Here is a 26808-nt window from a genome sequence, read left to right as displayed (position 1 = left end):
CAATGGTTCACTCTATAATAGAGTTACTTTATAATAGAGTGAAATATAGAGTATTCTTATTTTTTCACTCTATATTTGGAGTAAAAAAATAAGATTACTCTATATTTCACTCTATTATAGAGTAATTCTATTATAGAGTGAACCATTGGAGCAAATTTAACTCTATAATAGAGTTACTCTATTTTAGTGTAAATTATAGAGGAAAAAATAGAGTGCCCTTGGAGATGCTCTAATGAATCATCTGTAGAGGTATATACTGACATTTTTTTCTTACCGGAATCTTCACTCTTATAGAATCGTGATTTAAAAATATATGTTTGCTTATTAAATTGCTAAAAGAAAAAGAATGCATCATTCAAAAACTTATTTCACTCCAAAACTTTATTCATCAATATATTCTGCACTTTTTTCACCATTACCATATTTTATTGTGCGATCCCTATTTAGGCCATTAATTTGTAAATAAATAACAGTAGGCCTCTATCATACGTAATTTTGCAATAAATAGGCCATTAATCTGTAAATAAATATCAAGGTTAAATATTGCAGATAGTAATTAATATTACAGCCCATCATTAGCTGTCTTGTTACAGAGGTAGGTGATGTAGGTTATTCTATCGAACAGAATTACTGTTCCAATTAGCTGTTTGCCTGTAGTACTGTAATTATATTTACCCGAAGCTATTATTCATAAATAATGATATATCTTAAAATAAATGATATATAAAAAATTTAATAAAATATACTATTATAAGACAATGCTAGGAATGATTATTGAGAGAAATGACAAAACAACAAAAAAGCTTGTCAACACAAAATAATTTATAAATTTTTTTAATGAAAAATAAATCATAAATAAAATTATAAGCTTTTTATTTGGAAATATAAAAAGGGAGAATGAGCAAAAGCATTAAATGAAAAACCTGCAAAGTTTCTTCTTTGCACCAAATCACACACCACTCTTCTTCCTATCTTTCCTCAGAGACTCGCTTACTTCTCTTTATTCATTTCCCAACTTCTCTCTCTCTCTCTCTCTCTCTCTCTCTCTTCACATTATAATATTCTCTCTGTTTCTCCAAATCTTTCTCCAAACTGAAAACAACACTTTGCTTGGGGCAATGAACCAATCACCCTCTCTAATCGAACAGGGAATCTCTCGACAGGTCTGTTTTGTTTCTCTCAGTTTGCTCTGTTTTCATGTTCACTGTCTATTAGTTAAGAGTTAAAGACAATCACTTCTGTCTCTCGTATTTTTTTAAAAAGATCCAAACTTTTCTTCTGGGTTTTCTATTTTGGAGACAATGCGAGTTTCAGTAAAGAACTTGTGTGGTTGAGATTCGGTTTCGTATCTGGAAGAAGAAGAAGAAGAAGAACAACAAGTGAAAGCAAAGGGTTTTAAATGTTCTTTCTTCTTCTTCTTCAATAAGTTTTTTGGATTGTTTCTCAAGTAGGACTGGTAGGTCCTCTTGCTTAACCATATTGACTTTGATATTTACCCAAAATTTAAATAAATAAATTAAGACGTGGACGCTTTTTTCATGTTTGTTGAAATTAGATAAGTTGTGAATTTGAAACTTCTAATTGTGAGTGTTGATGTAATTAAGCAGGAGACATTAGTTTTGCAATAAAAAAGTCAGTATTTTTAAGGAAAAAGATTAGAGATTATACTTGATCGGTTATTGCTTTCTGAGAAATTTAATGTTTTTTTTTGTATATACATAAGCCTTGTGGATAAACATTCATAATCTTTGTTTGTTGAAATGTTTCAGCACTTGAAGAAGACTGTTTCATGTGCCAATGTTCTGACTTTGGCTTACCAAAGCCTTGGAGTGATCTATGGTGATCTAAGCACATCGCCTCTCTATGTCTACAAAACCACTTTCTCCGGGAAACTAAGTCTCCATGAAGACGATGAAGAGATCTTTGGAGTGTTCTCTTTCATCTTCTGGACCTTCACACTCATTGCTCTTTTCAAATACGTTTTCATTGTCCTATCAGCAGATGACAATGGAGAAGGTGGGACATTTGCGTTGTACTCGCTTCTCTGCAGGTATGCGAAGCTAAGAGTGTTACCAAACCATCAAGAAATGGATGAGAAGCTGTCAACATATGCAACGGGAAGCCCTGGAGAGACAAGGCAGAGCGCAGCGGTTAAGTCATTCTTTGAGAAGCACCCTAAGTCTCAAAAGGGTCTGTTGATATTTGTGCTTTTAGGGACGTGTATGGCCATTGGTGATAGTGTCCTCACTCCAACAATCTCAGGTTCATTCATTTAACCCTTAACTCAAGATTCTTCTTCTTTAGATTCAGTTTATCAAATTCTAAACACAGTTTGTTTGTTGCAGTTCTTTCAGCTGTTTCTGGAGTGAAGCTCAAGATTCCACAACTTCACGAGAGTATGTCTGAATCTGTTTGCTTACTTTCACTACATACATATATATATCAAAAGCTTAAGTCTTCTTTTAATTGCAGATTATGTTGTGATCATCTCTTGTATCATCTTGGTGGCGATATTCTCAGTCCAGCGTTTTGGTACTCATAGAGTGGCCTTCATATTCGCACCAATATCCACTGCTTGGCTTCTCTCAATCAGCAGCATTGGTGTTTACAACACTATCAAATGGAACCCTCATATAGTCTCTGCGCTTTCACCCGTTTACATGTATAAGTTCCTCAGAAACACCGGTGTAGAAGGGTGGGTTTCACTTGGAGGTGTTGTTCTCTCAATCACTGGTAAAGTTACTGAAACCAAATATCATTTAATCATTATCAATAACATCATCAAAGATTATGTTCTTGATTCTTCTACTGTGTTTATTCTCCTTAGGTGTTGAGACTATGTTTGCTGACTTAGGCCACTTCTCTTCCCTATCCATCAAGGTAAAAGCATTTTAACTCTATAAGATAGGCTTTCAAATGAAAAGAGTCCTCTTCTGAGCGTAAAACTGAAAGCAGGTGGCTTTCTCGTTCTTTGTATACCCTTGTTTGATTCTTGCATACATGGGTGAAGCTGCGTTTCTATCTAAACACCATGAAGACATTCAGAGAAGCTTCTACAAGGCAATACCAGGTACACAACTTCTTCAACGGTTTTAGCAAGTGTGGGATCTTTTATTCATAACTACAAGTTTATGTTTTGCAGAGCCAGTGTTCTGGCCAGTGTTCATCATAGCTACATTTGCAGCTGTGATTGGAAGCCAAGCTGTCATCTCCGCAACGTTCTCAATCATAAGCCAATGCTGTGCTCTTGACTGCTTCCCTCGCGTCAAGATCATTCACACTTCAAGCAAAATCCACGGACAGATCTACATTCCTGAAGTTAACTGGATGTTAATGTGTCTTTGCTTGGCTGTCACGGTAGGGTTAAGAGACACTAACATGATCGGCCACGCATACGGTAAATAAAAACCATCATCATCATCATCATTAACATAAACATAAACGTTTTAGATTATAATAATCTCTTTTTGCTTTCCCCTGCAGGACTTGCTGTGACGTCTGTGATGCTTGTGACCACATGTCTGATGAGCTTAGTGATGACTATCGTCTGGAAGCAGAGAACCATCACAGTTCTCGCTTTCTTGATCTCTTTCGGCTCCGTAGAGCTTCTCTACTTCTCCTCATGCGTCTACAAGATACCCGAAGGCGGCTGGATCCCTATCCTCCTCTCCTTGACATTCATGTCCGTCATGTACATCTGGAACTACGGAACTACGAAGAAACACGAGTTCGACGTTGAGAACAAGGTGTCAATAGACCGGATCGTCGCGTTAGGACCGAGTATAGGGATGGTGAGAGTGCCCGGGATAGGACTTGTCTACACCAATTTAGTGACCGGAGTCCCAGCTGTCTTCGGACATTTCGTCACCAACTTGCCCGCCTTTCACCGGGTGCTTGTCTTTGTATGCGTTAAGTCAGTTCAGGTTCCATACGTTGGAGAAGAAGAGAGGTTTGTGATAAGCAGAGTTGGTCCTAAAGAGTATGGGATGTTTAGGAGCGTGGTTAGGTATGGGTACAGAGATGTTCCGAGGGAGATGTATGACTTCGAAAGCCGGTTAGTCTCTGCTATTGTGGAGTTTGTTGAAACCGAACCGGGAACCGAAGGAGAAGAAGGGTGTGATAGCTTGAGGATGAGGAAGGAAGAGACTTTGGAGATAATGGAGGCGAAAGAGGCAGGAGTAGCGTATATACTGGGACAGTCTTACGCGAAGGCGAAGCAGTCTTCTTCCGTGTTGAAGAAGTTAGCGGTGGATGTTGTGTTTGCGTTCATGAGCACCAACTGCAGAGGAACGGATGTTGTGCTTAATGTTCCTCATACTTCTCTGCTCGAAGTTGGAATGGTTTATTACGTCTAAATGATGTTAAAATAAGATCAGTACAGTACATAGTAAGTAGCATAGTAGAAAGATCTAACTTTGTTTAACATAGAAGTTTAAATGTGTAAATATACATAAAGATGTGGAATAGATTATATTATAAAGTTTTAAACATATTTTATAGAGTCATAACATTTTGGTATGGTCACTTTTGGTATATATAACACGTTTAGTTTTTGCCTCTAAGCCCAGAGAGCAAGAAGTGACATAGAAGCAGAACCCAAGACCAAGGCCACAAAACAAAGCTTCTTCAGCTTGGAACCTGATTCATCCGCCGTAGTCAACATCTTGTTATGGAAGAAGTCTAACGCAATTAGGTCGACTAAGGCCATGTATATTAGAATCCCTGAGGATAGTGATCCTAATAAACCCTCCATTATCAATGCGTTTGGGTTCTGGTCATCGTAGCCGGTCGCTGCGAAAATCATCATCCCAAGTACTATCCCGAGAGGAGTTGTTACTGCGAACATCAAGCACATGTAGACCACTGTCCCTGCCTTAAACCCGGCCTGAATAATAATAAAGAAAATAATCAAAACCAACCATAACATTTTTTTTCTTGGCATAAAAAACCATAACTATAGACTACAGTGGTAAACTATACACTGACTATGTAACTTCTTTTTATTCATTCTAAGATGTCATGAAAAAACAACTATAGTGGGAACGATACATGAGACACACGAATGTTGTGATATTGCAGGGTCACCAATCCAAATTTCGGTTCGATACAGAAACCAAAGTGACACATGAATTTCATTCGGTTTGGTTTTTATAAAGGTTTGTTTGGGTTCATATATAGTTGTTATGCATGATCGTATATGTTTATATTCTTAGAATCACCTTATTATTTGTCACTATTGCCATATAGTACATGATTATGAAGAAATAAACTTTTAAAATATATTTAGAGATCACATATTCAAAGCTCTCTTGAATATACAAGCCTACTACTAACCCATCATATTTTATTCGTTAAATAAACAGGAATGAATACCTCTAGTTTAGAATGTTGACATTATATGAAATGCAATATCTCTAGTTTAGAATGTTGACATCATATGAAATGCTAAAATGTCAACATCTATATATAACTGTATCTAACAAATATACTTCTTCAAGGTTTTTTATTTATTTTTAATTAGTTTAGTACTTATATTTTAGAAGTCAGCAGACTCAGCACTAACACACACATCCGTTCTTCTCTGTATCATTAAATGTTCTCCTAATAATTTCAACTCTAATACAGTAGTATTAGAATTTTGCATTAATTAGTTTAAGAAAGAAAACAAAATGAAGAAAGAAACTGACCTGAGCGATGCAACCACCAAGGCCCAAACCTTCGAAAATCTGATGAAACGAAAGAGCAGCGATTAAGGGTCTAATGGTGCACTGATTCTGTGACATTCCCATGGTCACGCCAATTATCACTGAATGAAATATAATCCCTATCTCAAGCACTTGTGACACTAATCTCTGTTTCATCTTCACAATTTCCTCCTCGTTTCTTTCTTGTATTTCCAAATCAGCCCCAAACTTTCCTTCCTTCATTTCCAAACCCCCAACCGCCTCACCACCAACTGGTATGTACTCCATCCCTCCACCACCACCACCGTGTCCCATATGTTCACTCGCCGTTAAATCAACTAACAACGCCGTGATCACTCCGATCAACGTCACCAGACCGGCGAACGGAAAATCTTTCCACGGATGTCGAGACGACACCTGGCAATCGGCGAGAGACTCGAACGCCTCCGGCAAGACGTGGACTAGCGACGTCGAGAGAATCACGCCGGCGGCGAAACATTTTATGACGAGGACGGCTTTGTCGTAGAGAGGCTTCCCTTGGAAGTAACGAGCGAGAAGAACAGGTCCGGAGATTCCGAGAACGCTTGTGAGGAAGATGACGAGGACGGAGACCAGCTTTAGATGAGCCGCCGCGTCTCCGTCTCTACATGCCGCTGCTCTGATCGCCGCCTCTGTTCCGGTAGCGCAAGAGGCCATGATTACGGAAGAAGACGAAGGCGAGGGTCGGGAGAGAGAAGGGTTGGAAGTTAGAAGAGGCTAGTGCTCGGACCACGATTGTAATGGTAAGAAGTCTTTTTGTAGGACCCACTTACCACGTCAAAACTGCTATTAAAGAAGGTGCGTTGTTGTGTAAGACTTCCATTTTCCAAATTGGAAAAAACTAAAAAGGAAATAAAATTATCTTTCTTTCTTTCTTTCTTGTTTTTTTTATTGTAAATTTTGTATTGCCTTTTGTTTCCATCGTGTTTTCTCTTTTGCTTTCTGGGTAGAAGAAAACGAACTTGGAAACAAAGAAGAAGAGGAAAATGACGATGACATTTGAGATTACTTGTAATCTGCACTAAGTTCTAGTTTTGTCATGGGCCTTTAAAAGCTCATTGCGCCTGAGCCTATCGTTTCTGCTTTGAGAAGTTTGATTACGACGTGTTCTTTTTCGTTTCCAGCTCCTATGGGTCTCATCTTCCCAATCAATTAGTTTTAACTTAAAGCCCAATGGGGATCATCAAGTTGTGTGCCCAAAAAACCTATTTGTCAACGCTTTTGGCCCATTACTGGCAGGCAAGTAAAAAACTAAACTGTGAAAAACTATATACCCCCTATATATAAATAGAATTTTTTTGTTATAGCTCGTAATTTGTATTAATTAAAAAAGTGTTAATACTGAGTTGTCACGTAATTGCTAATTTTGCTTACGTGGCGACTTGAGAATCAATTGAGAATTTTGTTAGTCCAAAATTAAATTGCTAAAGAATGTTATATTATATAGTATGTCTACTAGCTTAAGATCCGCGCAATTGTGTGGGATGAATGTTATATATAAAATTAATTTTTTATCTATTATTATTTATTTGTATTCATTTACGTAACATTTATATTATTAAATAAGAGTAAATACATAAATAAAAAAATGCATCTTGTTTACTTACGATACTTTTTGGTATATAAATCAAAATAATCATTTTATTTATTTTATATCGTATATAACTAAATTTCAATGACATGGACATAGAAATATAGTATATTTTTATATAAATATTTATCATTGAGAATTCATACTCATATGATAAACAAAAAATTTCTAATGTGTGATTTTTTGAATGCAAATTTTAAAATTAAAATATTAAGGTTTTAATACTTTCTCAATACAAATTTAGAAATTATCATATTTAAGTATTTTTCTATGTTATATAGTTTAATTTTAAATATATCAATATATAATATGAATGTCTAGTAAATGAGATTTTATATTCATACGATTTATGATCATATGTATCTTGTTATTACCAAAAAGTTTAAACCATTGATCATAAAATTTTAGTGTGAGACATTTAACGTTTTTAGTAATTTATAGTCATTTTAAAAATTCAAAACATAACATATAAATTTTTTATTATTATTATTATATGATTAATGTGGTTGTTTAATATCTTTTAATAATAGAAAATTAAACAAAAAAGAGCTAAGATACAAAACTTATTATCAAATATTTATATTCATAATCATTGATTGTCATATATACGTTAATCATATTAAGAAATTCCGTACCTTTTATTTAAGGAATGTGCAGAATATTCTTTTGTATACTATTTATAAATTTAATAGTTCGTTTAATAAAAAATATAATATAAGTTAAGATGGACCAATCTATTTTCTAAAAATTCTGAATTTCATTCTCATGGTGACATGTGGCTACAAAACAATGTTGTAATGTTTTCAATTAATATATAAGGGATTATAGGCCATTCATTTATCAAATTGAATTATTTCCTTAAATAAAATCTACAGAATTACCTAATGTGATTAATATATATATGACAATTAATGATTTTAAATAATAAAGATTTGCTAACAATATGTATATTTTCTATCATTTTTTAAATTATTTATTATTATAATAAATTACACAATTACATTAATCATATAATAAAATATTATATTTTTTTTGTATATGTTGTATTTTGAATTTTTCAAAACGAGTATAAATTACTAAAGCTGTTAAAAGTGTCACATAAACTTTTGTGATCAAGGTTTAAATTTTTTTCTATAATAAGGTACAATGATTATAAAATCATATGAATAAATAATTTTATTTTAATAGGTGCTTATGTTAATATATATATATATATATATATATATATATTTCATATCGTTTAAATTAAACTATATATACATCATATGAAAATACATACTTATATTTTGATATCTACGTTAAACATATATTGAAAAGTTGATATTTTAATTTTAAAATTTTCATTGTTTTTTTAATGATTATAAATTATTGAAGCCACTAAACATTCCACATTAAAAAAAATCGTTGGTGTAAAATTTTGTTAATAAATATGCAAATAATCATAAAATCATATGAGTAGAAACCTTATTTAATAAATATCCATATTAAAAGTATACTATATATCTATGTTAATATCATTTAATTTTAATTATATATCATATACGATAGATAAGAGATTGTTTTGATTTATTTATCCTAAAATGATTGCGAATAAACAAGAGCAGTAGTTTAAATTATATGCGCACGCCAATTTATTAAATAATATTAACTGATTTCTTAGTTATTTAATATATAATTAATATTTTATTATCTCGTAATATACAGAAAAATACATAATAAGTAATAAATATAAAATATATATTCTTCTCAAAGCGCGGATCATAACCTAAGTATGTATCTCTTTAATAATTTTAAAATATTTTCTAAATCTCAGGACAAAACAAAATAACAAAATGAGAATAAACTCAAAATAAATATTTATATCGAGCAATAACCAAAATGAAAAAATGGATAAAAAAATGAAAAGCATAATTAGGATTGACACGTGAACGTAAACTTTTCATAACCATAACTAAATTTTTAATGGCTAAATCATAATATAAAACCGAGCTCTCATAGTTTCATTGTAACCATATAGTAGGCCTTAAATTCTTCAGTCTAAACGTTAGGTTCTTATGCGATAAATAATTTTTTGACCTAAAATATTTTTAAAATGAGATGAGCTCATTAGTAAACAAATTATATAATTAACAAAAAAAGTTTTTAAAAAATTAGTTAAGGGCCAAAAATATTTATTCGATCAAGAATATAAATTTAATTTTTTCATACGATATTTCTTAAATAGTTTTCATATAAATTTGCCATGCGCAAGACACATATTTTATCCTAGTTAGTTCTTATTGTGAAAAAGGATATTATTGTCTTAAAAACATCCTTATTTACTTAATGCACTTTTCAAATCTTAAGAACATCCCTAGTGGGAAGCTCTCCCCTTAGAGTTCTAAAAATACCGATATGTGTGTGTACATTACATATATGTATTTTTAAAACTCCAAAGAGAAAACTCTCTGTTGGACATGCTCTAAAACATATCATGCATCCCTACATGTCGATCTTGATTACAAAGTTATTCTTTCTAACCACGATGACCACAATTGGTGGGATTCGTTCAATCCAACGAATGTGACCTTTTACTAGTTAGCTGAAATTTAAATCACTTCCAAATTCAAGCATATCAAGATAACTTAAGGTTTCATACATGTATTTTTTCAGGCGATCTCATGACCGATGCAGTCACTAAGGTTCAATCCCTTGAAAATCTGAAGAAATGACATAGGAGGATCAAAAGCCTAAAGATATACGAGGTTGATTATGGACCAAAGCTTTGGCAAATCCAGATGTATGTTTAAAGCTGGGTATGTTACTATATGATGTAAAATGGTACGATGGTTAAAAGGGACCACAACAGTTTTCGCAAATGGTGAAACTTGTTGATGCATGGTCAAAACCACACGGCAGGTACTCCACCCATTTTACTAGACATTACATGTTCTTCGTTGGTGATTGATATATTCACATATATCATCATAGACCATGAAGTTCTTACAATGTAAACACAAGATTGTGCGACTTCTAATACATGATTGACACTGCAAAAACGTGCCCAACCTAATATGTCAAAATATTGTGTAGCATATGTGAATTTTGGTACTTTCGCAGTCCATTCTCGTAATACCTATGTTTTCATCATATATACTTAGTAATGTAAAGATTACACTTTTTATTTGTTCAAGTCCAAAACAGTTTTGATAAATAATTTGATAAATTATGAACCAATTAATTGGTTCGGCTTGCGCAGAAAAATGGGCATGTAAAGTACACTCAGCTTCCTTGTTCGGCAAGATGACATCAACACCTAACTGCTGTCTGTTTTATCCTTCTAGGGTAATCAGATTATGACGATTGATTTGAAGCCTCCCACACCACACAAAAGTGAGCGTGATTAGGTGACTAATATTTCCTCGCCATATAAATATTGATTAATGTCTAGTGGTTGATCGGAATCTCCTTATATTAATGTTATCAAAACCGAAACATTGTATCAGATGGCTAGGTAATAAAATTGACACGTTCCTAACATGTAAAGTACATGATTAAATAAAATGGACTATAAAGTTAGAACTAATTTATAACATAAAAACAAATCGAGATTTCTCCTATGGAAAGATGAAGGAAACTGGTTTGATGTATTTAGGTTAGAAGAGCCAATTATTCAATTACGTCCACAAGTATAGTTGGATAATGATCTGAATGCTTTAAAGAACAGATGAGTGACTCTCAACTCTCAAGTCTTAACACAGTAGCTTAGGTTAAAAAAAACTTTGAACTGACAGGACCTTCTAGCTGTATTAAGCTCGAGTGGAAAAGCACCTGCACGTTTTGTCAAGTCTGCAATTCCGAAAGAGAATAAACCTACTGAGTTTCCATCAGATCGACGTTTAATTGAGGGACATCAGGACATGTAATTCAATATCAATCTCATTGAAATAAATTCTGTTTCAACTACTCTTTTATTTTGTTTTAGCCCCAATAAATTCATAATTTCATTATAAAATATTGATATTTTTGTAGCACTACTTATATCTGTCGTTGTCGTCATGCATATATTTGGATCACTAGAAAATGAAAATTGAAGTGAGTAATTATACTATACTATGAATTAAACACATAGTCCAAATAATAAATAATTGAGTACCCACCGTATCATCAGTGAATTTATACTATGTGAAGTCATAAATGATAATAATGAAGAAAGTAAATAAACTATGAAAAAGTTTACATATAAATTAGAAAAATTTATGTGGAAACAATCTTGAATATCGGGCTACAACAAATTTGAGATAGTGTATAATTGGTTTAGTGGGTTACAACATAACCAAATGAATCATTGACATTCTTTTTTTGTAAAAAGAAAAAAATATATGTAAAAGTTAAAATTTGATTTTATATTCAAAAATTTAAAATTTAATACATGTAAAATATTTAATTCCCCAATTATTAAAACATTTTTTTTTACTTTTGTTAAATTATTTATAAACCTCAAAATCTGAATTTCGAATCTGGGTTAACTAAGCTACTAATATAAGTATGGAGTATAAACGTGTTTTAAACACCACCACATATTGACATAAAAATAAAACATATACTTTAACAATAAGTAGGTAATAATTTGCCGCAGAGTAAAATATTTGATTAAATATTTGTTAAATAAATGTTTTAAAATTATTTTTACATGATAACAAATATATGTATCTCTTATATGGTATATAGTTATTTTTAAACGATATATATCTGATTTATATGGGAGAAAGTACGACTTCTAATTCTTGTCTCTTTAGCTAGTTAGTCAGTCCAATTATTTCTGCTCCGAGGAACATCAATTTTCGACGTGAATGCTAACCAGTCCATCAGATTCGTGGTCATGTTCACTAGGTCTGAACAGTCCGTCTCATGTGGATCAAGGTTATCCTTATATTCATATTATTTTATGATTGTTTGTATCTTGTTAAAAGAAGATTTTAAGCTATTGATTACAAAATTTTCATTGTGAGACTTTTAATAGTTCTACTAATACATAGTCCTTTTAAAAATTCAAATGTAACATATAAAAAAAAAATCTAAATTTAGTTAAATCGTTGATGTAATTTTAAATTTATTTTAATAATATAAAATTAAACAAAAATGACATAGGATAAATTTTATCAAATTCTTATTATTCAAAAACAATAAATGTCCTATATATTTTAAGTCACAATATGTAATTCTATAGTTTTTATTTGAAGGAAAGAAAGGAGAATATTTTTTGCAGATTACTAATTAGATTTATAATTAGTTTAATAAAAAATACATAATATATTTAGATGGACCAAATAATGAATGACATGTATTGTAATTATTCTTGTAATTTAATTCTATTTCGCTAAGTATTATAACAATCATTTTATTGATGACACATGATATATCTCACATGTGCCGTTGAACAAAAAAACATGTGCCATGCAAGGAGTGATATGTTTTATAAAATATTTGTTAAATAAAAAGTTTTTAAATTATTTTTAAATAATAAGAAATGATATGTAAAATATATTTTAATGATTTGATCAAACTAAAATTGTAAAATATTTAGGTTTTATCAATTCAAGCATGATACATATTTCTAAATTTTGAAATTAAAATATTTATGTATTTCTATATGTTATATTGATTAATTTAAATGATTAAAATATATATTTTTTAATATGAATATCTATTATATGAGATTTCATATTCATATATTTTTATGATCATTTGTATCTTGGTATAACAAAAATTTAAACAATTGATCACAAAATTTGCAGTGTGAAACTCTTAACAGTTTTAGTAATTTATAATCATTTTTTTAAAATTAAAATATAATATATATGAAATATCTATATTTTTATTATCTAGTTAAATGATTTAAATTTTTGAATAATTTAAAGTTTATAAAGTTTATAAATGATATACAAATTGTTATGGTTAGTTTAATGAGAAGTATAGTATATGTTTAGATGAAGCAATTTATTTCTCTAAAACTCTAATAAGAATTATAGTGATTACACACAACATATGTCACATGTCATAGAATTTCTCAGTTAATATATAATGAGTTCATCATATTCCAGCCAGTAAGAGTAAATACATAAAAAGGTAAACGTCAATAAAATTGTGGGAGCCATATGAATGTATCACATGGAGTAATTCGACTTATCAGGGAATGAGTTATATCTATCTTTAAATTAAAGGACGGCCCATCAATAAAAATTTGGTTCTAAACCTAATGAAAAGGGAACATAAAGGACCACATAACCGGCACGACCAATCTCCTTCGTATTAATTTCATTTAATATTGAGATATCTACATTACAAAATTTTATGATTACAATCTGATTCAAAACAAAATTTATTCATTAAATAAAATACATATGGAAAATGACTATTCTTTAACTACTTTACAGCTCTCAAACTAGATAATAAGAATGCCAAGGACAACAAATGGTGGCACCTACTTGAGGAAATCTTTTTCAGATTTTATATGGAGAACGATGATTACCTAAACTATCACACCTTTGTTCTCGAATCAAGACAAAAATAATAATTAACTAGGGTCCATTTCTCCCGCGATGTCATGCGCCAAACAAAATGCAGAGAAGAACTCGAACCCCACAAGATGTCTTGGATTCATAGATTAAAGATCTTAACGTTTTGTGAGTCGATGGGGTTTGATTGTGTTTTGTTGATTGATGAGTGTTAATTTTGTATGCTTTCGACAGTTGGGCATTTGGCGGTTGCCATTCAAGCGCGTTTAGCATCTGATTAAAGACCATAATGTCATGGAGTAGCATCATTAATATTATGTCATTAGTATAATTTACGAGATAGCGAAATAATTTCATATATTTTTCTATTCTGTAAGTTATCAGCCAAACATGCAGCCAATTTTCCTAGCTAGCTTAACTACACATCTCTTGGATCCACAAAGAGACAGCGCGATTTTGAATTCAGGAACATATTGGTAAAGTCATTCAAACTAGTCGTATTCTCTTCACGTTTCAACGGTTTGATGCACCATGTGTCATCATCACACGAAAGCATTTTCCAATGAGGAACACATCTCCTCAGAGAATAATCACTGCCGTTGCTTTCTCCGTCGACCTCTACCACCACGACCTTACACTCCCCACCGTCATCTAAAGCAGCCATGTTACTAACGTGCTCACACAATGCCCTAACGAGTTTCCCACGTAACGGACCTTCCGCGTGCACACCGTAAAGGAAATAGAACCCAAACGGCGTAAACAGATCTGGCAACGCCGTTAAGCCTAAAAACGGCAAGAATCTACCGATGAAGTTGCAAACTTTGGTGAGAATCACAAAGCTCAAAGGAGCTTTGCCAATCCTAAGTTTGAATACTTTGCTACTGTTCCATACACTAAGAATAGCCCAACTTATGATCTTGTCGTTGTTCTTGTAATAAGCTACCCATGTCCCTATACTTAACTTGTTCCGCAAGATTTTGACTATGTCGTCCGGGAAAAAATCTGTCTTTGATACTACGTGTTTCCGGTACCATGACGCAGCTTCTTTCACCTGTCACTTACAGATACAGAATTGATATTAAATGTCCATGGGAGCCTACTCTAGTTTAGTTAACTTTATGCTATACAATTATGTCTGGTGACTGCTTAAGCTCACATTTGAGTGATAATTTTTTTACTATCTTTCCTAAATCTAGAAAATATAAATGTAAACGAGACCATAAACTAATTTTCATGAAGATTATTTTCCTACAAAAAGGAGCCCAATATGCAATATAAAACGTTCTGAATTTTATATGAATGTGGGCTGTAGTTTGAAATATTTCACGTTTCAAAGATTTTATAACTAATCAATGTGTAGTAAAATCACCTTTAGCTTCCTTATTCCAATATCAGAAGGTAGTTTCAAACCTCTGGGGTTTACCGGATTAACCAGAATTGCCGGGTTTCTGAAGATGACATAGGCAAGTTTTCCGACGAAGAGACCGAGAGAGGCCTCATTGTCCTTTTGGGTGGCCATGTAAGCATAGTCAGCATTGTGAGACATGAACCATTCCTCAAGCTTTCTCACGAGAATCGAACCAATGCCATGGCGTCGATACGGCGGCATGACTCTAAGAGCAAGAACGTAACCCACATTCACTGACTTATCTTGCAACTTAACTGGCTTTACCGACCCTTGTATGGAACCAACCAGCTTGTTCCTAACTTCTGCCACCTATAAATAATGTACATAAATTTGATAAAGTTATATCAATCCAATACTTCACTTATCGTTTTTACTTTTTGTTAACATATATATTGTTGGCACAAATTTTGTTTTAGATTTACACCAAAAAAAAATTTTGTTTTAGCATTATTAAATTTTTTTATAAGATATATATTCTCGTTTAAGTTTATATAAAACAAGGAATAACAAAGAGAAGAAGAAGAAAATAAGAGCGATGCAAAGAGAAATTCACCAGCATAATGAAGCGAGGAGTGTTCCGGATTCTGCAAATGGGATCGCCTAATGTGTCTGTGAAGAGAAAAGTTTGGTCGTTACCAATCTCACAACTTTTTTCCACACAATCCATTTCAGTTCTGTCCCTACGATCATTGTAGCATCGGATCACCACCTTTTCATCATCTTCTTTCCACCATTGCCCCACCATTTTCACACTCTCTCCCTCTCTCTATATATATCGAAAATGAAATGACAAGATCAGGTATACGCAGTTCAAACAAGGAGAAGACCCATCTGACAATCTGATGTTAAATTGCGGGATATTATAGAGGTTGAGAACTTCACATTCAACTTTTATTGGGGGCAACTTCACGTTTATCTAATTAATGTGTCCTTATATAAGAACTGTGTGGCTATGACTTATCTTTGCTATTAATCGTTTAGTTACCACAAATTACATGCGACCAGAATTATAAGTTTACTAATTAATTCAAACCATATTAAATATCTTGCATAGAAATGGTCATATATTGTTTGACAAGTGGTTAAATGTATTATGCTTGACCAATTCTCTGTAATTGACTAATTGTTTTAAATCTTGGCTTGATAGAAAAAGAAATTAATTTCTTTATATATATATACATACCCGTACCATGAAAATTGACGAAGTACATGACTAAAGACATAAGTATATCTCTGTACAAAATAAGGTTTATTTTTATAAATAGGAAACTATGAAATACGGAATACCTTCTGTAAAACCTACTCTCCGTAGTTCTGTATTTACAAAACTCTTAGCTTATATGATTATATCCTAAACAAAATGGTTTCTTTTTTTTTTTTTTTTTGCCATCTTATTTTATTAAAAAGCCAAAGCCCACATAGTACAAGGGCCATTCAAAAAACATACAACTGATACAAAACTTAAACTATAGCACAAAGTAAAAGAGATAACAGTTGGGCTTCGAAGCCCAGTAACACTAAACGTTGACCAAACAACAACACTCGACAAACATACGTCGAGATTCTTATCGAGAATATGACACGTGGTTAGCCCTCAACCAAACGAGGTACACGCGTCATCCAGGCCTTCCACTTTCCTCACCCCTAGAGAGCACGCCGGAGAAACTAAACGGCGCCGGTAAACACACCGGAAACTAGAAACTGCATCACAACCCTTCAGTGCCTGGAATCCTTAAGCGGAGAGCATCATCGATCAATTCGAGATCTCATCCACAGCCTCCAAGCCACCAAATCCGAGATTAAAACCAGCCCCACGGATTAAAGAAATCAAGCAAAGACCGATTAAACCCAGAAATAAAACAACCAACACTAACAGAAAAGCTAAGTGCCGACAGACCATCACCGAAGAAGAAGGTGTGGTCTCCGGAGTCAAAGCCGGTCGCCCATCAATCGAAAGATGCGACACCGGAGCAGGGGCCGGACATGCAACACCGCCGGAGCCGTCCATGCCGGGAAGAGAACACGAGAATCGAAGATTAAACGTCGCCATAAAACAACTTTTCCCGACCGACGGTGGTACAGAGAAACCACACCGCCGGTCGGAGATCGCGATTCCAAAAATCTTTTCTAGAGAGAGGTCGGAGGATTTTTTCTCTCTCTTTACTTTTTCTTAAACAAACAACAAACAAAAACAACAACAACAACAAAATGGTTTCATGTGCTATGGCGTTGAAATAATAACTCTTCAAAATATATAATATATTTATTTTTAATTCATTCTTGATTGTTTGTAGTTTTTAGATTAGTTTTTGGTTTTTGTTTTTTTCAAAATCCATTTTACACCCAATCAAGATTTTCAAAGAATGGATTCCCTAAAATGTAGAGAAACTAGTTTTTTCAAATAACTGTTTTTTTAACATAAAAACCAAAAACAATGGTTTTTGACTATTTACGTTGGCTTTTGAGTTTTTATTTATTTTTATTATTTTCTATATTAACCCATAATATAGGAGTTTTCAAAAAAAGTGTTTACAAAAAACCCCATTAATATAGGAAAAGAATAATTTTACTGTTAAGGATCAATTATATATCTACGCTAATTGAAACTAATATTAAATATAATAAAATTAGTATACTGTGAATGATATTTTACCTAATAAAAATTGATTTTTTTTTATAACAAATTGATCTTCATAAAATATTTTGCTTTACTATACTGAAATACACTATAACCCATATACAATTGTAAACTTATTAATAAAATAAATTTAATAATAAAAGTTAACTATTAAATAATACGTAAATATTACTGTTAATTAATTTTTGTATTATTTAGAAAAACTAATTTTCATCATTATACTATTTTATGTTTATAAACTATAAGACTTTATGACCAAAATAATACTTTGTAGATAACATTTTTAAAAAACTTGTCAATAAAATAAAAGTAATAATTAAAACTAGTTTTATGTAAAGTCAAGTCAAGTTTTTAAAAATAATAGACAACTTCTAAAATTAATAAATTACTAATCAAAACTTAAAAAAAGGAATAAATATACAGAAAATTCAAAATTAAAAAAAACTCAAAAATCAAAACCCAAAAACCAGAATCTAAAATCACCATTCGTGATTTTGAAAAAACTAAAATCTACTGCAAATACAAAAACCAAAAACTAAAAACCAAAATCTAAAAACTAAAATCTAAAAATCAAAAACCAAAAACTAAAATCTAAAAACTAGCAAAACAATCATCACCCTAGGTATAAAGTAATCATTTGTAACTTTAATATATTTTAATTTTCTAATTTAGTTGTATTTAAATTAGTTTAATTTAGTAAACTAATTTTCATTTTATGAAATAATAAATTTTATAATATTTTATATCTTTATAAGAATAAAATCTAATATATTTTATTTTATTTTATTGGTCTTAGTCAAAAATATTTAACTTATAAAAGATAATTATTAAACCTAATGACTCCAATTTTAATCACTCAACTAAATTATTTTATCCAATTAAATTTTAAATACATTTCAATAATTTAGGAGAAATTGCAACAAATACCACATTCATAGTACCACTTTTCATGTTTACACTAATCACTTTTATTCTCACTTTTAATGAAGGTTAAAAGATACTTATACTTTTAAGGTTAACTAATCTAGAGTTAAGGTTTAAAGTTGAGGGTGGGGTAGGCTTTTTGGAATGTAAAATTTAAGATTATTATAAATATATAAATAGAATACTTAAAAAATATTTTAAAAAAAATTAAAATATTTTCAAACATAATTTTTGAGTTTTAAAAAGAAATTTTGAAAGTAAAATTAAAAAATAATTAAAAAAATTCAAACGTTTTTTTTTATACAAAGTGCTAATTTGTAAAAGTAAATTCGAAAACATAAAAAAAATCATTTTATTTATTTATTTAAATAATGATTTATTATATTTAAAGATAACAAAGGTATAATAGTCTTTTACCACTTAATGAAAAATATATTTTTGAAAATGTTCATTTATTGGTGATAAAGATGAAAAGTGATAATATGAAAGTGGTAAACATAAAATTGCCACAAATACCACATTCATAGTACCAAATTTCATGTTTACACTAATCACTTTTACCCTTATTTTTAATGAAGGATAAAAGATACTTATACCCCTAGGGTTAATTAATCTAGTTTTAGAGTTTAGAGTTGAGGGGTGGGGTAAGGTTTTTGTAATGAAAAATTTAGGATTCTAATAAATATATAAAAAATACTTAAAATATTTATTTTTTAAATAGTTTCAAACATAACTTTCGATTTTCAAAAAGAAATTTTGAAAAAAAAATAAAAATATTCAAAAAAAATAAAAAAATATTCAAAAAAAATTCAAATTTTTTTTTATAAGAAAGTTCGAATTTGAAAATATATAATTCAAAAACGTAAAAAAAATATTATTTTTTATTTTTTATCTATTACTTATTTAAATAATGATTTATTATATATATAGATAACAAATGTATAAGAGTCTTTTTGCCACATAATGAAGATTTGAAAATGTTCATTTAGTAGTGGTAAATATGAAAAGTGGTAACATGAAAGTGGTAAACATAAATTTTCTCCATAATATAGGAACTTGATTAGGTTTATCCTTATATTGAGTAATAAACTTAAATATAGCTTTATTTATTTAACTATATATTAAAAGTATAAATATTTATAATTGATATGATATAAATATTATTAAAATATCTAAAAATCATGTCAAAATGTAAATATCTATACTAAATTGATCATATTACAATAATCTTAATATCATGTAATAAATTTTGAAAACAATCTCTTATATATTAAAAGAGAAACATTACAACCTTTTATCTATGACACGTGTCATCACTATAATGACTTTTAGTATAAATAGAGAATTAAGTTGGTCTATCTAAACAGATAATATATTTTTTATTAAGCTAAACATAAATTAGTTATTAATGTACAAAAGGATATTTTCACTCTTTCCTTAAATAAAAATTACAGAGTCACATAATATGTTTAAAATATGTATTGTAATTATTAATTTTGAATATAAAGATTTGGTAACAATTTTTATATCGTTCACCATTTTTTAATATTATATTATTAAAATAAATTACACCATCATATTCACCATATAATAAAAATATAATTTATTTCGTATATGTTAAATTTAGAATTTTAAATTATTCAAAATTACTAATATTTTTATAAGTCTCACATTAAAAATTTGTGATCAATGTTTTAAATTTGTGTTATAAAGAGATATAAATGATGATAAAATATGAATAGAAATTCTCATTTAAAATTTATTTATATTAAAAGTATATATATTTTAATATTCTTTAAAGTAAATTATATACCAAATACATAAATATTTTAGTTCTTAAATTTGCATTGAACAAGTATGAAGAACTTAATATTTTAATTTTGAAATATTCTTTAAATTTTTTAATTCGTGTTTAAATTACGAAAATTATGAAAATTCCACATTGAATTTTTTTTCCAGTAGTTTAAGAGTTTGTTATAAAAAATACAAATTATCATATTAAAAGTGTACTATATATATATGTTATTATCATTTAAATTTAACTATATACCATAGAAAATTAGATTAATATAATTGTTTTGATTTGTTTATTATAAAAATTTGTAAATAAAAAGAGTCATTATATTTATTTATGTGTTTGGGCCAATTAACTATATATGTAATAGTTATTTTCTTCTCAAATATAAAATATATATTTATTATTTTATAATATGTAAAATGTAAAATAAATAATAGTTCACGTATAAAGATTTGTATACCGGATGCTCGTTCTGCGCAAGGCGCAAATCTTAACCTAGTATTATCTATTTATATAAAATAGAGTTTGCTCCACATAGAATTCCAGCTAGATAAATCAAAGCTTCTGGTGTCGACACGTGTCCAATATTGAGAACTCACCGTTTCATTAATCGTTATTCATTTGGGCCGCAAAAACATCAAAGTTCCAGTGTTCGTCTCTCTTCTCTGTCCGGCCGCGACCTCTGAACTTCATCACTGAATCTGAAGCGGTCAGAGTTATGTGTTTTTCGTGTGGTGTTAAAGCCTTATTAATTCAATCTCCATCAATCATCAATCATCTTCACCACCCTTAGCATTCAGAAGTGGATCTCCCAGATTCCTTTTATCTCTGTACGTTCTTATTTATTTGTTCATTCCCATAAATCTACTTCTACTTCCTGTCTCCATATGTTTTACGGATCCTTTGTTAAATTATGTCATAAAGGATTGATCTTTTTCTTCTTAGTGAGCATGTGTGTGTATCTGATCTTATTTTCTTGTGTCGATCTGTTCTTATGTCTCGATTGCTAATTGAAATCCAAAGCGTCACACTTTGTCCTCTTGATCTGCTGTTCTGAGTACTTTTGAGCTGATCTGAATTTCTTTTGTTTATTTAGACCAATTGAAGTCGAGTTCTTCTGATTGTAAAATCAGGAACCTAGGGAGAGTGAGAAGCTACATTGCCTTATACCAGCACCTAAAGCATATGTTACGCTTCTCTCTTGGCCCAAGAGTATAGATTATGTGCCTTATGAAGAGATGACAGCAAACAAGAGGCTACGTTCTGAATGTGAAGGTAACGAGAGGTGTTGATAAGGCTGAGGGAGAACTCAGTCAACAAGAGATCTATGTTAACGCTAGGTGAAACAACATGCAATAGCTTCTTCTTCATCTCTGCAACTCTGTTCTACTCTGTTGTATTGTACTCTGTTTTCAGAAGCTGATTATCCCAGAGTTCATTTCACCTTACAGCTCATATGCTTTGTCGATTGCTTTAATCGGTGTTGGAGACGGGCGATGGGAAGACATGAGGAAGTTCGACGACAAGATCCCTAAGCGTGAATTTGACAACTTTAAGGTATCATCTCATTCCCAGTTTTCAGTTCCATCTGTATCCAACCCCTTTTCTTTGATCTTGACCTGCTCTCTGCAAAGTTTGTGAATTTCACAGAGATCATGAAGAGAGATTCATCAGAGTCAGCCAAAGAAGCTGCATTTGCTCTTGCTGCTCTAATGGAGATTCCCTTTCAGTATCAAGCAGCAACTGACTCAGCCTACAAACAATAAACAAAGGAAAGAGTATTTTGAAATATCAAAAAGTAAACCTTCAAGAGAATCAGTTAGAAAGGTAGTTCGTGAAGAAGAGAAAGAAGTTCTGTTGCTTGATAATGATAGTGGTGGCTCTTACACTATGGAGATAATGCTCCTTTCCATGAAAGTATAAATCTTTCACTATGATTATGATGTTAAATATGATCATTTATGCATAGTTTTGGTTTAATATTTTGGTTTGTGCTCATTAAGGTGATGACAACAGTTCAACATGGTACGACGAGGGCGAACTACTATGGACACCTTCGTTGCCACAAAAACTGAGGATCGGTATTGTTCTATCCAAAGGTCAATTACCTGGTGGGCACACTGTCGTACATGGACCATTCGGTGAGTCAAAACCTTATTCTACACCAACTACTCGATCCATATCTCTTTGTCTTAAGACTTAGGACTCGAGAGTCATCTCATAAAACATTCTTAAGAGCAGAGTAGCAGAATCACTCATATTTCATAAGTTTGAATTTGATGTTAAGATTCGAGCATCAGTGTCTTAAGTAATCAAATTTTGATGTCACTCCCTAACTTCAAACTTAATATTCCCATCCCTCAAATCTTATTTTCTCAGTGTTGTGTGCAGGATGATGTTGTCCTAAGATTATCATCTCTAAGTTTTCTTGATGCTGTATCAAAGACATGCATTGAGAGGTACGGTACTATTCTCAAAACACTAGACTTTGATTCCATTTTCATAACACATTCTTTCTGCAGTTTTCTGATTCTAAGTACCTCTGCTTCCACTTTGTGATTCACTCAGCTGAAGAAGCATCTCATCACTGCTAGCTATGTTGATGATGAAACATCCATGCTACATGAGATGGCTAAGAATGCCTCGATAACGGTTCTTGGTGAAACGACATCCCACAATAGTGTGAATCTCACTTGGCCTTTAGTGTGAATCTCAACCCTCTTAATAGTGTTCGTCAGAGGAAAAATGTGCTGAACCCTAAGCCGCTTATCCTGATCTCATGTTTTAGCTCTGTAAAGAAGTTGCACACAGTGTGAGATTTCAGTTGCCATAAACATTTAAGATAGATCTTAATCAAAATATTTTTTCTACAATCGAAAGGCTGTATCTCTTTATTTATTATTATTTTTTTTCTACAAGTGATGAGATGCTTTTTTTTTTGGCTGTATCTCTTTAATATACTACATATGTACATCTCTTTAAACTTTGGGGCCATTACAGATGCTTTAGGCTGTGATCTGAAACCAACCGCAGATTTGTTTTTGTGGTGAATGATAAGGAGCTTCTTAAGATCTCGCTGGTCTTGGTCTTGGCCGTACTTTCACGGTATACAAGAGCAAAATTATATTCATATAAAATTTCAACATTATAATTTTTTAAAATTGTATTAAGCACTACATAATCCTCATCATCTTATTCTATATACGAAATTTAGTAATAAAATGTTTAATAACCAAAAAGTTCTTTTTAATCAATAGTTCATTTACAGTCTAGCAAAAGATTTACATCAATCTAAAACTATTTTAGCACACAATATATAATATTATCTAAAATACATAAACTTCAAAAAAATATAAGAATAAAAATGAAACTTTTTATGATATTATATTTACACATTTTATCAAATGCAAATAAAAAGGGTAAAGCTGATGAATGATTCCACCATTTCAAAATAATAACAAATATTAAACAGAATTAAAAAAAAATCGCAAAGTGACATGAGAAATGCATGAAATATATGGATTGTTATGAACGGCAAACCGACATTTATGGAGCTGACAAATGCTGGAGATAGATCAAACGTTCCTTATGCAACATCTATATATTAAAAAAGAAGTGTTATGGAACAAATATAATCTTTATAATGCCACCAAGAAAACACCATCTCAATAATATGAAAAATCGATGTGTTGATTGTTATTACTATAAACAAATGGAGAAGTTCTTGAGTTGATTTTACGATGAGTAACAAATGTCTACACTCATCGACCACTACTCAGTTTTCACATTGTTCAATTTCAATGTTTTGTTATTTTGATTAACTTTGCTTTACCTTCTTCACATTACCTTATTGCATTAAATATAACATTTTACATTTAATAAGAAATGCAACTTCAATAATCACCACTTCCACTCCAATAACATGCAAAAAGAATATGGTTTCAACTTACTCTTATAAGATACACAAAATATTACCCCCAACTGAAGTCTTCCAAACCCAAAATATTACAAACCACAAATAATGCACCGAATACGAGATCAAATTTTTGTAAAGGAAAAAACATGAAGACCATTCGAAGCCCTCACTCACAACATATCAATGCCACAACTCTTAAATATAGAAATAACTATTGTAAATACGCAAACTATATCTTATCACATATAATCCCTCTTCAATTAAAACTTTCTAAATGACAAAAAGCATTATCATACGCATCTACTGCAAATGCAAACCTGAAACACAAACCAAAAAAATCATACAAAAAATACTAATATAGATCACAAGTAAAGTATGTCCCGCCCGTAGGGTGGGCAGACCCTAGTATATATATATATATATATATTCGCTTCACTCCTGCTTTGCCACGTCATAAAGTCGGTTCCTGACAGGCCGACACGTGTCCAGTTTAGATGATACTCAGTGTTTCACTTAATCACAATTATTAATGAGCTCTTCTCTTTTTGTTAATAAATATTTCAGATCAGTGTTTTGGGCTTAACATAATTGGGTTTCTGGGCTGTAGGGTAACACATGAGGGGGTCCTACATGAAACGGCTTCTTCTCCAAAAATAATGTCGACGAACGAGAGACATATCATCTGTGTTTTAACAACTCCGGTTCAAACCTACGGCCAATGAAGATTTGCTGCACCGGCCACGCTGAATTCCGATCAAGATCAGTTGGAAGGCGTCGTATTTGGCTTTTCGATTCCACTTCTTCTACCCTTAGTTGAATTTTGGAACCGTTATGGAAGTCGGTTGGATTCATGCATCCTCATTGACTATCACATTAAATCATTCAATGAACCCCCTCATTAAACATTTTAACTCAAATATAACTAATCTTAACATAAATAATCCTTGGACACCCTAAAATTCTCAAAACCCATAAACATTATTATATACTTTTCTTAACAATATTTTACAAAATATACATACAAAGGGAATATACAATTACATCACAAAAAAGAAGCATGAATTACTTTAGGAATGACTTTAAATTTTGAGTCATATTTGCAAAAAAAAACCCTTAAATAAGTTAGTTTAATTATGAATATTATAAAACAAAACATTTGAATTAAAATAAATATTAAAAATATAATGTTATTTATCAGAGAATAGTGAAATTTACTGTCATTATAATTCAAACAAAAAAATAATTATAATGATTTCATAATTCTTTCATTATTTTTTCATTTATAATATTTTTTAATCTATCATAATTTTAAATTACTTAATAAATTATTATAAAATTATTTTTATTATAACTTCCCCCCCTCCCCCCGTAGGGCGGGCCGGTCCTAGTATTATATATAAAAATGTGGTATTGATACAATATCTTACTGCAATTTTACAATATATAGATGTTTGTCATTAGAAACATTAAAAATATATTAAATACTAATAACATAAATGAATATTTTTTTTATTAGTTTTTTTACTGTGTAAGTTTATGATAAATTACCATATATGTATTGTTTTAGTTTGAATTTATATAATCAAATTTTATGTCATAATTGTGTTAAGCAATGTCATAATTATATATGATCCATGTCATCATTTTTAAAAGAACACTAGATCTTGACCCGCGCCCCCGCGCGGATGTTAGATTTAATTTGCGTTCAATGTAAATTTATAAACCATTGATTTTATAAAATGTCAATTTATATTTTTATGTTTTGTATCTGTACGTAATATTATATTTATAATTTTATAACTTGATGCAATTTGATGTAATTATAATATTCATATATTAACCTATTGATTTTTTTGTTTATTTATTTAAAAATGATTTAATTTTTACAGTAGGTTTTTATGAATTATTATTAATTTTATGATATTTGGTTTTCTTGAAAATTGTATTGTAGCAGATTAATATATACTATATATTATAGTTTGTGTTTTTATTTCAACAAAAAGAAATAACAATTCATTGTAATTAATTAATTAATTTTTTTGATTTTAAGTGAAGTGGCAGATTTGTAAATAAGAAAGAAATGCAATGGCTAAATGTATGAATAAAAAGAAATATTGAATCTGCTATCTGTGTTTCCAAACAATTCTTATTTAATTTGCTATCCAAGTTTCCAAACGACAGAATCTGTAAATAAGAAAGAAATACAGTGTCTAATTATGTAAATAAAAAAAAATTAATCTGCTATCATTGTTTCCAAACAACTTTCATTTAATCTACTATCTAAATTTCCAAACAGTACCAAAAGGTACTTCA

The 26808-nt window shown here is 30.8% G+C and overlaps 3 protein-coding genes and 1 long non-coding RNA gene across 5 annotated transcripts; 2 read left to right on the top strand and 2 right to left on the bottom strand.

Annotated features, from left to right (window-relative positions):
* Window positions 1-291: 291 nt before the first annotated feature.
* Window positions 292-4492, top strand: LOC103867985 (potassium transporter 1). Its single transcript, XM_009146085.3, has 8 exons — window positions 292-1163; window positions 1770-2262; window positions 2346-2396; window positions 2473-2733; window positions 2828-2880; window positions 2956-3070; window positions 3143-3397; window positions 3484-4492. The coding sequence occupies exons 1-8, from the start codon at window positions 915-917 to the stop codon at window positions 4353-4355; spliced, it is 2349 nt and encodes a 782-aa protein (XP_009144333.2). The 5' UTR covers window positions 292-914; the 3' UTR covers window positions 4356-4492.
* On the bottom strand, window positions 4398-6380 carry LOC103867987 (zinc transporter 6, chloroplastic). Its single transcript, XM_009146086.3, has 2 exons — window positions 5688-6380; window positions 4398-4885 (listed from the first exon to the last, which is right to left on the bottom strand). The coding sequence occupies exons 1-2, from the start codon at window positions 6378-6380 to the stop codon at window positions 4559-4561; spliced, it is 1020 nt and encodes a 339-aa protein (XP_009144334.1). The 3' UTR covers window positions 4398-4558.
* A 7279-nt stretch (window positions 6381-13659) lies between these two features.
* On the bottom strand, window positions 13660-19329 carry LOC103867984 (probable N-acetyltransferase HLS1). The gene is made up of 3 exons (XM_009146084.3): window positions 15773-19329; window positions 15181-15528; window positions 13660-14862 (listed from the first exon to the last, which is right to left on the bottom strand). Exons 1-3 carry the CDS (start codon window positions 15962-15964, stop codon window positions 14230-14232), a joined length of 1173 nt encoding a protein of 390 aa, XP_009144332.1. The 5' UTR covers window positions 15965-19329; the 3' UTR covers window positions 13660-14229.
* Window positions 19330-19562: 233 nt separating this feature from the next.
* Window positions 19563-25516, top strand: LOC103867983. Of its 2 annotated transcripts, XR_632773.3 has the most exons (7): window positions 19563-21409; window positions 21676-21919; window positions 22031-22136; window positions 22214-22496; window positions 22583-22720; window positions 22971-23038; window positions 23148-25516. It is a non-coding gene; the product is annotated as an uncharacterized LOC103867983 (long non-coding RNA). The 2 variants fall into 2 exon arrangements; XR_004458525.1 differs by having other exon boundaries at window positions 19578-21919.
* The last annotated feature ends 1292 nt before the right edge of the window (window positions 25517-26808 follow it).

The sequence above is a fragment of the Brassica rapa genome, chromosome A05 (genome assembly GCF_000309985.2).
Source record: "Brassica rapa cultivar Chiifu-401-42 chromosome A05, CAAS_Brap_v3.01, whole genome shotgun sequence".
NCBI classification, from domain to species: domain Eukaryota; kingdom Viridiplantae; phylum Streptophyta; class Magnoliopsida; order Brassicales; family Brassicaceae; genus Brassica; species Brassica rapa.
The sequence above is the reverse complement of the archived record's forward strand: the minus strand, read 5'-3'. Positions and strand labels throughout refer to the sequence as shown.